The sequence below is a fragment of the Euleptes europaea genome, chromosome 10 (genome assembly GCF_029931775.1).
Source record: "Euleptes europaea isolate rEulEur1 chromosome 10, rEulEur1.hap1, whole genome shotgun sequence".
In the NCBI taxonomy this organism is placed as follows: Eukaryota; Metazoa; Chordata; class Lepidosauria; order Squamata; family Sphaerodactylidae; genus Euleptes; species Euleptes europaea.
In genome coordinates this window covers 28365379-28379931 of record NC_079321.1, presented here as the reverse complement: position 1 = coordinate 28379931, position 14553 = coordinate 28365379, and the positions used below count along the sequence as shown (strand labels likewise).

The following is a 14553-nucleotide window of genomic DNA, read 5'->3' as shown; positions in this document are numbered from 1 at the left end:
GGAGACTTGTCTGCCCCCTTCTGTTGCCATCTTCCAGCAACAGGTGAAGACTTTTTTTTTTTTAATGAAGACTTCTTTTTATTGTTTGGTGTTCCCGCAGTGATCCCTCCTTCCTGCCTTATGTTTTAATTGTTTTTGTATGTATGTTTAAGCTTTAGTTTTAGTTGCTTTAATTACGTGTGTGGGTTTTGTTGGTGTAAATGGTTTTTAAGAGGTGGCATTATTATGTATGTTTTTAATCTGGGCCTTGATGCCCTTGATACTGTCAGAAAGTCTTGGTATAAAATAATAATAAATATTCCTATTTTAATTACTACATGGGATGGATCAGCCATTGGTGGTAAAGCATACTTTAAATTATTTATCTGAAGCAAAACCAGGGATCATAGTAAGATTTTTTTAAGAGCAAGGCTGTACTGCAAGATGAGTTACCCTTTTATCACTGTTCCCCTTTGTTGCAGCTTTATGAATCTACCTTGCATGCCTTTGCGTTTTCCTATTCGATGCTCGGAGAGGAGATCCAACTTCACTTCATCATCCCTAAGTCCCAGGAGCACCACTTTGTCTTCAGCCATCCAGGAAGACAGCTAGAAAGCATGAGGTTGCCGCTTGTCACAGATAAGGTAAATAAATACTAACATGAGGTGTGCATCAAATTGGGGTGTTTGTTTTGCAGGGTCCAGACCATGCGTTGCCTTCACTGTTTTGGTTCGGCTGCCACATGGTGAAGAGGACAGATGGATTTCTGTATAATATCTCTGCTGATAGTGAAAAAACATGCCAGTGGATTGTCTGGAAAACAGGACTCCAACCTAGCTCACATTGGCACGTTAGACATTAGAAAGAATTTTCTAACAGTTAGAGCGGTACCTCAGTGGAACAGGCTTCCTCGGGAGGTGGTAAGTGCTCCTTCCCTGGAAATTTTTAAGCAGAGGCTAGGTGGCCATCTGTTAGCAATGCTGATTCTATGACCTTAGGCAGATGATGAGAGGGAAGGCATCTTGGCCATCTTCTGGACATGATGTAGGAGTCACTGGGGGTGTGGGGGGGAGGTAGTTGTGATTTTTCTGCATTGTGCAGGGGGTTGGACTAGATGACCCTGGTGGTCCCTTCCAACTCTATGATTCGATGATTTTACATCTAAACCTCCTTCCCTATTTGCATGTGTAAATGGAAATAATTCTGCTAGGAGACCCACATACCATCATCCCCAGAAGGGGAACGTTTGTTTTTCCTGTGTTTAGCCATCTTGAATGTGTGTCACTGTTACTGTCTCCTGATTAGCCATTTTTTAAAGGAGAGAGTGGGTGATTGATCAGGCCAGCAATCCTTCCCCCACACCCAAAATTGCTTTCATACATTTACTTTTAGAATGGCACCTAGGGAGCTAACTGGGACTAGGCAGAAGACCAGATTTGGCTGTGGGACCTCTAGTTGCTGACTCTTTTATAGTCAAATAACTTGCTTAATTTTAAAACATCCTAATTTTCTGTCCCATCAACTCTCTTTTGCCCTTATTTATTTATTTAGATATTTATACTCCACTCTTCACCTAAACGAGGACCCAGAGTGAGTCCTAAGTTGCTGGGACAGTATTCACAAAGGGAGAATGTGTTTTCGCAAAGGGAGAGCTTGTATGGTGTAATGGTTAGGGGCGGTTGACTCTAATCTAGAGAATCGGGTTTGATTACCCGCTCCTCCGCATGAGCGGTATACTTTGATCTGGTGAACCGGGTTGGTCTCCCCACTCCTACACATGAAGCCAGCTGGGTGACCTTGGTCTAGCTGCAGTTCTCTCTGAACTCTCTCAGTTCCACCTACCTCACAGAGTGTCTGTTGTGGGGAGAGGAAAGGCAGGCAATTGTAAGCTGGTTTGATTATCTTCTTTTCTTTCTCCTTCCTTCCTTCCTTCCTTCCTTCCTTCCTTCCTCCCTCCCTCCCTCCCTCCCTCCCTCCCTCCCTCCCTCCCTCCCTCCTGTACTTTGTCCCAGCAATTTGGGGCCATTTGAGAACCTATTTTCACCAGGCACAGCTTTTCAACTAATCCAATTCAGTCTGCAGCATGTCATGTTTTCCATTTTGGTATAGAGCCAATGTGGTGTAGTGGGCAGAATGGTAGATGAGGATCCTGGGCAACCCAGGTTTGAATCCCTGCTTCTACCATGGAAGCTTGCTGGGTGACCTTATACCCCTCACAGACTCTCAGTGTGACTTAACTCACGGGCTTGTTGTGAGAAAGTGGAGGAGGAGAGAACAATGTTCTAAAAGGCGCTTTGAGCCCCAAAGGGAAGAAAAGCAGAATATAAATAAGAGCATGCATTTTAACACCAAAGCTGCACACTTTGGGCTTTAATACCATGTCTCAAAACCTATCTTTTCTCTTCCCCTTGCCCTCTTTTGTGTCCTTTTTGTTCCAGCCTGAGCTCAAAAGCTTGCATTTTGTTTTGTTTGGTCAAAATACAGAATATTACAGGAATTTTGTTTTTTCAAAGTGATCTGTGTACCAACACTTGCAATTGTTTAGTTGTTGACCTTCCACCATGCACCTTTCCTTTGTTAATGTTAAATCGATACAATAACACAGAGATTCCTATTTTTGCAGAGCCAGGATTATATAAAGAGCCCTACATTTACTCCCACAACTGGACGTCATGAACATGGACTTTTTAACCTTTACCACGCCATGGATGGGGCCAGCCATTTGCATGTCTTAGTTGTCAAAGAATATGAAATGGCAATCTATAAGAAATACTGGCCCAACCACATCATGCTTGTCCTGCCAAGTATTTTCAACAGCGCTGGAGTGGGTAGGTACTGTGTGCTAGGGTTGCCAGCTCTGGGTTGAGAAATACATGGAGATTTGGGGGTGGAAGCTGAGGAGGGGGGTTTGGGGGGAGGGACTTCAGTGGGGTATAATGCCAGAGAGTCCACCTTCTAAAGCAGCCATTTTCTCCAGGGTTACTGATCTCTGTTGTCTGGAGATCAGTAGTAATAGCAAGAGATCTCCAGCCACCGCCTGGAGGTTGGCAATCCTACTATGTTGTTGTTTTTAGCAATGAATGGTAATTTTTTGTTTATTAAATTATAATATATCTCATTATTTTAACGACATCTATGTTGAGGTTTTATTCATACCCAAATGTATTTCAGTTTGATTAATTAAATTCAGTTTTAGTTTAATTGGTTGATTAATTAGTTATTGATTAATCAGTTTCAAGTAGTTGGTCAGTCAACTAAAACTTTTTAAATAGGTTGGCAGCCCTAGAATGAACTGAGTTTATCTGCTGGGGAGATATTTATTATAGCAAAGGATTTCTAGGTAAAATGAAGCTTTCATTTATCCCACTACAGTGTATAATTTGTCTCTTTGGTTTGAACTTAGGTGCTGCTCATTTCCTAATAAAAGAGCTGTCTTACCATAACCTGGAGCTTGAGCGTAATCGGCAGGAGGAGCTAGGGATCAAGCCCCAAGATATCTGGCCTTTCATTGTCATTTCAGATGACTCTTGTGTCATGTGGAACGCTGTAGAAATTGATTGCTCGGGAGAAAGAAAAAGGTAAAGGCTACTTTATTTGGGGTTGGCATTGTGATTGGTCTTTCAGACGTTCTGATTTGTATGTCTTTTCCCTACCCCTTCCAGCGAGTACACATGGACTGAAAGGAATATTTCACTGAAGCAAATTCTCCAGCATATTGAATCGACTCCCAATGTCACTCACTACGCTTTGATTGGGATGAGGAAGTGGTCGAGTAAAACCAAGAGTGGAGAGATCAAGGAGCCCTTCTCTTGCTGCCACATTCATGACTTTGTCATGCTGAATGTGGACCTGACACAGAATGTACAATATAACCAGAACAGGTGAGTCTACCAGGAGAAGTCCTCTCTCCCCATGTTCCTCAGTCCCAATTCGAATTGGGCCCTCATGTGCATGGGAACTGAATTCCCAGTTGGGAATTCCCAGTGAATATTTAATAGAAAGTTATTGCCGAACTTGGAGATGAAGCCAGGCCTGCTTGCTTGTGACCCTCCTGACCAAATGCAGCTCACAGACCATGTATGATGGCATGCAAGGAGACTGAGAATCATCCTGTTTTTACTACCAGGCAACAACAAAAAGAGGTTTAGTGCATAGCTAAGGGCTGTGTAATATTGCTTAGGAGTAGGGTTGCCGACCTCCATGTACTAGCTGGAGATCTCCTGCTATTACAACTGAACTCCAGCCGACAGAGATCAGTTCACCTAGAGAAAATGGCCACTTTGTCCATTGAACTCTATGGCATTGAAGTCCTTCCCCTCCCCAAACCCCACCCTCCTCAGGCTCTGCCCCCAAAACCTCCCGCTGGTGGTGAAGAGGGACCTGGCAACCCTACTGTAACAGTATATTGCAAGAGCTTTGGATGAGATACTTTGTTTTTTTGTTGTTTAGAAGTTCCACTGATGGTACTGTTGCAGGTTTGGCTTTGACAATTGTGAATGGGTTTATGTCCACACACCTTTGAATATTATGCTCTCTAGGTACTAGCTCAGTGGGCCCTGAGTAGGGTTGCCAACCTCCAGGTACTAGCTCGACATGTCCTGCTATTACAACTGATCTCCAGCCGACAGAGATCAGTTCACCTGGAGAAAATGGCCACTTTGGCCATTGGACTCTATGGCATTGAAGTCCCTCCCCTCCCCAAACCCCACCCTCCTCAGGCTCCACCTCAAAAACCTCCTGCCAATGGCAAAGAGCGACCCAACAACCCTACTTAGGAGGTCATAAATTGTGCAGCAGTGGGAAATCCCCAGTTCCTAACATTTCCCTCCATGTAGACTTTCTTCTTATGGATGCCATCTTTTGGACAACCTCTGTAAACTCCTCAAGGTTCATAGCTGAGCTTTCAGAACACTGATTCTCCTTTTCAGTCAGATCTTATACCTGCACAATATTGTTTAATGCAAGCTGGCATGTTTCCATTGATATCACTGCAAACCACTGTTTTAGTTTCTGTAATAGCTCCACTGTTGTGGTATCTACTCAGTTTGAGATTACCTCTAATAGATGTGTGTTGTGTCTTAAATTTTGTGTGTCTTCCTTGCACCTCCCGCCAGATTTATGTGTGATGATGTGGACTTCAACCTGCGAGCCCACAGTGCAGGCCTATTGATCTGTCAGTTTAATCGATTCAGTGTTATGAAGAAACAAATTGCAGTGGGTGGGCAAAGGTCCTTCCATATTAAGTCTAAGGTGAGACCTGATAAATATATTTGATTGCTACTGTTGGCGAAGCAACGTGCATTTTTTTTGTTGTCATTTTTGAGGTTGAGCAGTGATGTTATCTGACACGTCCTGTGTTTAGGGATAGGCTATTTAGACCATTACTTAAGAGGCACTTGAGTGCCGTGTTTGGTCTCATCCTAGCAAGGGGCTGCCATTAAAAATGGTAACCCTTTGTCAAATTCTATTTCTTCAGGCAATAATATTTACTCAAGCTTACGTATATTTTTCCCACTCCCACTAGCAGCATCCAATGATCTGGAGTGGGAAAACAATATGGAGATTTGCAATGTCTGACTAAACACTACAGGGAGAGACGGAGAACTCAACACAGGACTGCCATTTTCATCACACTGCAGGTGTAATTCTACCTTCAGAATTCACAGTGCTGATAACATTAATAGACAAATAATTGAGGTGCCACTTGTCAGTTGCCTTTCAGTTGGCTTTAAACAGCAGAAGCAGATTTTCCAATGCCAACATTTTCCCATTAAGCCTCTCTACCATATCTTGTGGGAAGTGAAAGATACAAAGACTGGCAAATAGAACTGATCTGATCTCAGGGAAAGCAGTGATGTTTGCTGGACCACAATATCATGTATCTAATTCCCTTCATGGCTCCACCACTCAGATCAAAAGCTCTATACGCTGGGGCCACCTGGAGGGTGATGTTTCTGTAAACCTGAGGGAACCACCAGAATTGCCAAAAACGTTTAAAAGGATAACCCACCCCAATACTCAATGACGTCTTGTGAACCCTGTACCACATTGCTGAAGCCCCCTGTCTTGGATACAGTGTATTGTGGAATTTACTGAAGGGCTTAGATTGCTTTTGAGTGCACTGGGTAAAGGTTGTTTCCCCAGCGCAGTGGAACTAGGCACTCTTGTTTCCCCCAGTGTGCCTTTCAAGTGCCAAAACAGACCCCTTTTAAATGGCCCCAGTGACACGTCTGCTGGTCAGGCCCATGGATGCTGTAACGTTTAGTTTGGTCCTGAGCTTTTGGTGGTCACTAGCTTGTAAAACCTGTTTGTGTGTGTTAAGTGCCGTCAAGTTGCTTCCAACTCATGGCGACCCTATGAATGAAAGTCCTCCAAAAGGTCCTATCTTTGGCAGCCTTGCTCAGATCTTGCAAACTGAAGGCTGTGGTTTCCTTTATTGAGTCAATCCAACTCTTGTTGGGTCTTCCTCTTTTCCTGCTGCCCTCAACTTTTCCTAGCATGACTGTCTTTTCCAGTGACCTGTTTAGAAAGGTCTTATCTTAGAATTCCTTATCCATACGATCTGAAGAGAAACCAGAGTATATCTTAGAATTCCTTGTTTATTTCATTTTCAAGAACAAAGGCTCTGACAACTGTAATCATACCAGTATTGTATCATTTTACTTGGAATTGACTTTCAATTCCATTTGTATTGTGGATATGTTAGCTTAGACAGGCACTTGGGGCTCAGATGAATAACACTAATCATGCGGTAATGTTTTCCTTCAGGTGTCAGATAATCCAGTTTCTATCACCCCAGCTCAGTACATCTGTGCGCCTGACAGCAAGCACACCTTTTTGGCTGCTCCAGCTCAGTTACTACTTGAAAAATACCTCCAGTATCACAGCCATCGCTTCTTCCCTCTCTCGCTGAAGAATTATAGCCACCCCGTGCTCTCGGTGGACTGTTACCTTAATTTAGGACCGCAGGTAATCGGCCTCAGAGACTTAAAAGTTGCCTCTGGCTGGCTGTACCAGATATCTGAACTGAGCTATCCATGTTCTTGTCCCCCACTTTCTGTAGCCTCAAGAAGCGAGGAGAGGCTGAGGAGGATGAGTAAGTGGTTGGGGATGCCCGTAATGTTGCCAGAGTGAAACAGGGCACTCTGTTTGCTACAGAAAGTGTTAAGAGTCGATACCTGATACAGCCAGCCAAAAGCTTCTGTACGTACAGAGAATGGAGGACGGGCTGTTGTCTGAATTAGGTCTTTGAGAATAGTTAATCCCAGGGGGTTGCTAAATCACCAGGGAGGGATGGCACCTCTTGATAAGGGATCTGATCCTAAAATGGGTAGTTTAAAGAGTATTTTAGCAAAACGAATGGGTTATCATACATAGAGTGGCATGTTGTTATTGATTGTCTTAGTAAGGTCATTTTTGCATGGGAGTTTTACCTGAGGTTTGTTGCTCATTGGACCCACACCTTCCTGTTGGGAATCGATGCACCAGCAGTCTTCAAGCTCAAATCGAGTCCCCATCCTTTTAAATGCTGCTTTGTAATTGCCTTACTTTGTAGTGCTTACTGTGAGAGAAATCCCCCCCAAACACTATTGCCAAATAAAAAATCATTTTAAGAAGGGGGGGGGAAAGGAGCAATCTAAAGGGGGGGGGAGAAATCAAAACATCATTTTAAAAAAGCCTTCTCAGAAAGAGCTCCGAGGAAGCAGGAAGCATTTGAATTTTTGCCTCTTTACAGGCTGCTTTGTAATCGGCTGCATGCTTTCTGTGATAGAAACCAAGCTTGGGTGTCCTGTGCTTTGCCTTATGCAAGGGGATTTCAAGTGGGCTGAGCTCAGGGGAGAGGGAAGAATTGGGTTAACAGAGGAATGGGAAGGTCTGAGATTTGTGATGGCTGGCAGCTAGGTCATCTCTAATGGATGGAAAACTCATGCATAACTCCAAGGAACAACCGAGACAGACCGGGGGCGAACATGTGTGAAAGTACCCATGCATAAACAACCCACGTTTCCACTACACCTAATAATAAGGTGGCTGGCCCCTGTGCAAGTGATGAAAGCAGCAAAACCAGGCCATCCACAATTTAAATTGGCAGAGTGCATGTTTGAAAGTGATGCACACCACAGGAGAAAGTAGGGTAGTGCCAGGAGAGCTGAAGGCCTCCACTGAGACAGGGATCAAAATTCCAATGTAATTGCAATGGGATGGCATTATTCTTTTGTGTTGCTGAAAGGGACCTTCTGTTGATGCCCTGAACCACACCTTTAATTACATGGTTCATGGGAAAGAGCCATCAGCTGCATTTATGGAAGGATGTTTGTTTTTCATTATGACAAACTTTTCAGCGGTGTCCTTCATTATAAACATGTCCCACATCCAGCAAAACCAGAACCAGCGGGAGATGATCCAATATAGTACTTTTTATGCTAAAATAAACTGTGCTTTGAACCGAGTAAAATAATTCATAGATTGATTTCTTTTCTGCAATCAGATTGCAATTTGCTACGTCAGCTCCCGACCTCATTCTCTGAATGTCAGCTGCTCTGATATGATATTCAGTGGACTCCTGCTGTACCTCTGTGATTCCTTTGTGGTTGCTAGCTTCTTGAAGAAGTTTCATTTTCTGAAAGGTAAGAAGTTGGTTATTTAGTCAATTTATAGGCTTTCTATCTTAAGGGCTAAGGTTTTCTAACTTAAATAAAGGTAGCCAAAAACAGTTCACAGTTATCAAACTGTAAAAATATCCATATAGCAGTCTCACTGCAAAGTAGTTTTAAAAAGGGGAGTCATCAGAACAGAGGGGTTGTTTAGTGTAGGGGACAGATGTCTTCTGGGTAAAGCATTAGGATGGAGCAACATATTTATACAATTTTTGTCTCGAAAATGGCCGATTGCTTGGTCTAAATGTCAACAAGAACTTGACGGTGTTCCAAAGATCATTCATAATGTTTTATTCTACAAAGGGAGTACATGTAATAAAGATAATTATTTTGCAGTCTGGAAAGGAAATACAATAGGAAACGTATGGTCAGAAGGTAGACTGTAGATCACTGACCAGTTTCTTGTGGGCTCTCTAGCATTTTGTGATTTCTGGGAATCTTGCAAAAATTGCTGCAGCAGCTGAACATTTCTGCATATGACAGTTGACAAATATCTCCCTTGAATGATATTTGTCAACTTTAATGGTTATTTAATGGAGTGCTGGTGTTTTAATCCTATCCTGCTGGCTATACTGACACATTTTTAAAAACTTGATTGTATTATAACTAATGGCTTGGTCCCAGAGAGTGAAAGTCATGATGGATCATTGCTCCTTTCTGCTGCAGTCTCCCCTGCAACATCTGAAAAGCCATGGCTAAAGGTCAGAGAGCCCCTAGTAACACATGGGATGGGGCACAGGGCAGGCGCTGCAGCAGGAGTCAGCAGAAATTGCCTGCATTGTGAGAACTTCCACTCATGCCAAAGAGTGGTTGTGGTTGAGACGCCGCCAACTGATTTTCTCTCTATATAGTTTTTGTGATTGTAGAACTCCCACTAATGCTGTACATCCAGAAAAAAAATATAAAAGTTGATGATAATAATAATAACAAAAATAACAACTCCCACAGGTGCTACCTTATGTGTGATTTGCCAAGACAGGAACTCCCTACGCCAAACTGTCGTCCGACTGGAACTGGAAGATGAGTGGCAGTTTCGACTGAGAGACGAGTTCCAAACAGCCAATGCCAAAGAAGACAAGCCCCTCTTTTTTCTGACTGGACGACACATTTGATGGGAAGTGATCAGATGTGTCAATGAGGCATAGAAATCTGGCTTCTTTTGTAGAAAATAAACACTCTGTTCACACAGAGTCGCAAGAAGGGCTGTCATTTAGACAAAAAACAACTTAGGTCATTTTGAAATATTTGTATTAATATTCTATTTTATTTGACCAATTTTATATTTATAATTGCATACAATGTTAGTAACTTTTGTAATTTAATGCATTTGGGAAAGTAACTCGTGTAACAGTAGCAAAAATACTGAGTTACCACTTTAATAGGATTAAAGTTTTTGTTGTTGTATATATTACAGAAATTGTTTCAGAACTGTTGTATAGTTCAGAAATACGGAATTTAGAAGTATTTCCTACAAAAAATTGTTTTTGTTTATCAAGAGCCAGCATATCAACAATGCTATATTTTTAGTATATTGCTCCTGATTTATTAATAGAGCTATTTCGAACTTTGGGCTAAGGACGAGTGGCAAAATTTACAGGGAAGTTCTCCTGGGAAAGTCATCCTGTGAATGAGAAATATGCAAGGTCGTGGTAATAGGCATTCATTTCATTGTGGTAGGTCCATAGGGTTGCCAGGTCTGGGTTGGGAAATACCTGAAGATTCTGGGGGTGGAGCCTGTGGGCGGGGTTTGGGGAAGATAGGGACCTCAGCAAGTTATAATGCCGTACAGTCCACCTTCCAAAGCAGCCATTGTCTCCAGGGGACCTAATTTTGGTCATCTGGAGATCAATTGTAATAGTGGGAGTTCTCCAAGTGCCCCCGAATGTATGTGCAGGAGAACTTTCCTGTGGTTTGTGGTCCGTATTTCTGTTACAGTCCAAACTAGCTTCCCGCCCTAACCTCACTGGTTGTCCTGCATAAAGATGCAGACTTAAAAATATGTAGAATTGTAATTAGAGTGACTTTTTTTTTATTTAGTAAGAACTTTGAGAATAGATGATCTGCATTCTGAAAATTTCGGTAGCTAAGATGGAGTCTAACAGAGCAATCCTAAACAGAGCCACACCCTTCTAAATCCATTCACTTCAGAAGGGTGTCAGTATGCTTAGGATTGCACTGTGCATTGATTAATTAGTTAAACAAATATAATAAAAATGGTCAGTGATGGTGGTGGTGGTGGTTGTTGTTAGATTTCAGATTTTTCTGCAAACCTGGGGCTGAACAAAGATGTGTCTTGTCTGTTCATGGCTCCCATCTCTGGATTTAAGTATCCACAGATTTGGCCAAATTGAGAATGAGATATATTGATATGTTGGCACTCCCCCACCCCCCAATTGCTAAATCTGACTGCATCTGTAGCTGTATAATTGTTAAATTAGAACAATATACTTTTGGAACACCAATTTTAGTTAGTAAAAATTATTTGAAAGTCTTCCCTCCATATTTCATGTAGGAAAAATGCAGCTCAACCCTTGTATCAAAACATTTCATGCTTTATTTAAAGTTTCCTTTTCTGTAAAGTCTTAAGCATATTCTAATTTTGAATCTTTAATGTACAGCCATGGGTAAATAAATACTGAACTTTACCTAGTTGTGACTGAATACTGATTTGTTCATCGTTATTTGTTTTAAAATGACTCTGAGAATCAGCTTGTAATAGCTTGCTATAAATAGTAAGTGCAGTTATATAACTTGGTAGAAAGACACAGGGAACAGCAGATGTATGAGTCAGGATTAGTACAGCAATCTGCATTTTATTTCATTGAGTTATTGTGGGACTGAGTGGAATTAGTAACATATGAATCAGAAGAGATCCAGATTAGTAGATTTAATTTTAGAACGTGTAAAACAAAATAAAAAAACTACCCTGAGAATCACCGTGAGGGCATTTCAGCATCTGAAGTTCTGCGCCATTTTATAATCATTCCACCTGTTACATGTGAAGCACACTTAAAAGCAACACAGAAAAAGCCCTGTTCTTATTCAGTTGAGTATGTTGCATGTGGATGCAGTAGGAGATAAACCTGAGAAGGGAGTAAGGATGCAAACCTTCAGGTTCGGCCTGGAGTTCTCCCTAGGGTTGTCAACCTCCAGGTACGAACTGGAGATCTCCCACTACTACAACTGATCTCCAGCCTATAGACATCAGTTCACCTGGAGAAAATGGCTGCTTTGGCAATAGGGCTCTATGACATTGAAGTCCCTTCCCTCCCCAAACCCCGCCCTCCTCAGGCTCAGCCCCAAACATCTCTAGGTATTAACCTACCAGAAGCTGGCAACCTTAGTTCTCCCGAAATTGCAGTTGATCTCCAGACTACAGAGATCAGTTCCCTCGAAGAAAATGGTAGCTTCAGAGGGTAGCCTCTGGCATCATATCCCTGTTGAGCTCCCTCCCCTCCCCAAGCTCCACGCTCCCCAGTCTCTTCCCCCAAATTTCCAGACATTTTCCAATCTCGATTTGGCAACCCTAGGTGAGAGAGAGGATTTCATCCATGAAGAAACATGTTTGGAACTTGAATAATCTTACTTCCCTAAACCTGCAGAGGCAGGGCCAGATGAAGACATATTAAGGCCCTGAACTAGGGATGCCAGCTCTGGGTTGGGAAATACCTGGAGATGTGGGGGTGGATCCTGGAGAGAGCAGTGTTTGGGGAGGGAAGGGGTATAATGCCACGAGTCCACCTTCCAGAGTGGCCATTTTCTCCAGGTGAACTGATCTCTGTCACCTGGAGATCAGTTGTTATAGCGGGAGATCTCCAGCCACCGCCTGAAGACTGGTCACCCTGAACCATGTCAGGTTTATGAGGCCCAATAGCATTACCCAAAATGGTTACGTAGTAATTTTTTTGTATTTAGAGACCCATATAATCTGAGGCCCTAAACTAGTTTTGTTGGCCTGTATATATATCCAGCTCTGCGCTGAGGGATATTTGTGCATGAAAACATGGCTACACAGTTGAGATCTTTAGGCCGACTATGGCTGGGAGTAGAGTGTAGGGGTGTGAGTCACTTGCCTTCTTCCTTTTCATCGTGGGACCTAAAAAGGAATTGATTTCAGAGCATGCATATCTTGCAGGGCACATCCACTAGCCGCAGTCCTCCATCCCTTAAATATTTAAAGCTGTCAGGGGCACTATTGTCCGGTTTCTTTAAGGGCTGCTGGAGGAAGGATTGGCCTTGGAGGTTGCACTTGGAGGAGTTCCCATTCATATCTGATAGAGGCAGACACATCCGGCAGGCAGTAACCTCTGGCAACTCCCCAGGACTTCCAGTTTGCCTGAATGTAAATACAGGGGACCTCGAAATAACAAGGGTCTGCAGTGTGCTGGAATCAGGAAGAGCTGATGTCCAACTAGGAGTCCTCAAAAGTGGGTAAAGACCCAGATGTGGCCCTAACAGTGCATTCCTGAGATTTCGGCATTTGGGGATGGTGGGGAGGAGGCGCCGCTGCAGCGCCTCCTAACCCGTTTCCCTGGCGCCGAAAACTAAAAAAAAAAAAAAAAAAAGCCTTTTAAAGGCTTTTTAAATTTTAAATGGGGCTTCTCGCCCCATAGAGAAAAGTGTGGCTGTGCCTGCTAAAAAGCAGGCGCAGCTTCACTCTTCTCGCTGCCGGCGTACCCGGGGCGAGCAGGGACAGGAGGCTGCCTAACAGCAGCTCCTCCCCTCAGAATGCCCCGGGAATGACTCCTGGGATGCCGGGACCCCCCCCTGGAACGCCCGCACAGGCCTTTACGCCAGCGGGACACTAGCGGAAGGCCCCACTGGCGTTCCAGGGCAGTGCTGCTGTAGCGGCGCCCAGCATCCAGGCCTCCATGCCTGCGCTGGGGCCACTAATGCCATCGTAAGTAGCCCGGGTGCTGGATTAGCGCCTTCCTGGGCTCCTAAGGGCTTTCGTCCTTAAAGCTCAGGAATGCGCTGTAAGTCTGAAAAATCTGCTCATTCTTTTAGTATATATTTGATGGAGGAATGGCACAGGAGAACAAAAAAACAAGTTCGCCTTGCTAAATGGAGGTACCTACCAGTACTCTTCTACTAAGAACTTCCCCTAATGCAATATAGTGGCCCTGTTCACATGTTACAGTGAATGCACATACATTTGGCATGTACCTGCATACATCTGTTTGTGAGAAAGAACCAACACGCATTCACTTGACTAATGAAACGAGGGATCAGTACCTGGGGTTTAAATCACATGTTCAGCTGTACATGTGTTGAATGTTGCATAAGAATTACTCAGCACACATATAAAGAAAAATCATAGATTGTACGTGCATTTGCGGTAACATGTGAATAGGGCTAGTATCACTCTTAAAAGTGTCAAAATGGGAATTTGACAAATAATTTGCAAACGTGCACCATACAGGTACACTGATCAGAAAGCTGAGATTGGATAACACACTTATCAGTGCATACCTGATGGCGTCTGGGTTTGTTGCTATGTAATATGTGTGTGAAAAGGCTCATTGTGAAACAAGCCATTCACCTTGCCTAGATAAAAGCAAAAACCCTGCTTGATTCTGATAGCTCCACACCAATCTTGTCCTCCTTAAGGGTAACTATTTGAATTGTCTAATCAAAACACCTCTTGCTGGTATCTGTTTTCCCTGCATGTAAATGCCACCGCTTTCACGGAGGCTTATGACTTAACTGGGATACTTGAGGAGTCAGTCGCAAAGCAAAAGTGTGTACCGGCCTATTGAGCTCATGTTTCTTGTCCTGGCTGAGGTTCCAAGAACTTGAGCAGGCTAAATTAGCAAGCAAACATGATCACTGAGAAATTATTTTCTCTCGATCTTTGTTGTCAACAACTTATTACTTTAAGGCAGCATTTTTGTTCCTGATGGAAGCTTAGACCAGA

At 43.2% G+C, this 14553-nt stretch overlaps 1 protein-coding gene across 1 annotated transcript in view; it reads left to right on the top strand.

Annotated features, from left to right (window-relative positions):
- The window catches only part of GREB1 (growth regulating estrogen receptor binding 1), a 90366-nt gene extending 80618 nt beyond the window's left edge, over positions 1-9748 (top strand). Inside the window, exons 26-33 of the mRNA XM_056856704.1 lie at positions 462-623; positions 2603-2807; positions 3383-3557; positions 3642-3860; positions 5094-5229; positions 6748-6948; positions 8468-8606; positions 9585-9748. Of these exons, the coding sequence (XP_056712682.1) occupies positions 462-623; positions 2603-2807; positions 3383-3557; positions 3642-3860; positions 5094-5229; positions 6748-6948; positions 8468-8606; positions 9585-9748 (1401 nt within the window). The remainder of the gene's footprint in view (positions 1-461; positions 624-2602; positions 2808-3382; positions 3558-3641; positions 3861-5093; positions 5230-6747; positions 6949-8467; positions 8607-9584) is intronic.
- The last annotated feature ends 4805 nt before the right edge of the window (positions 9749-14553 follow it).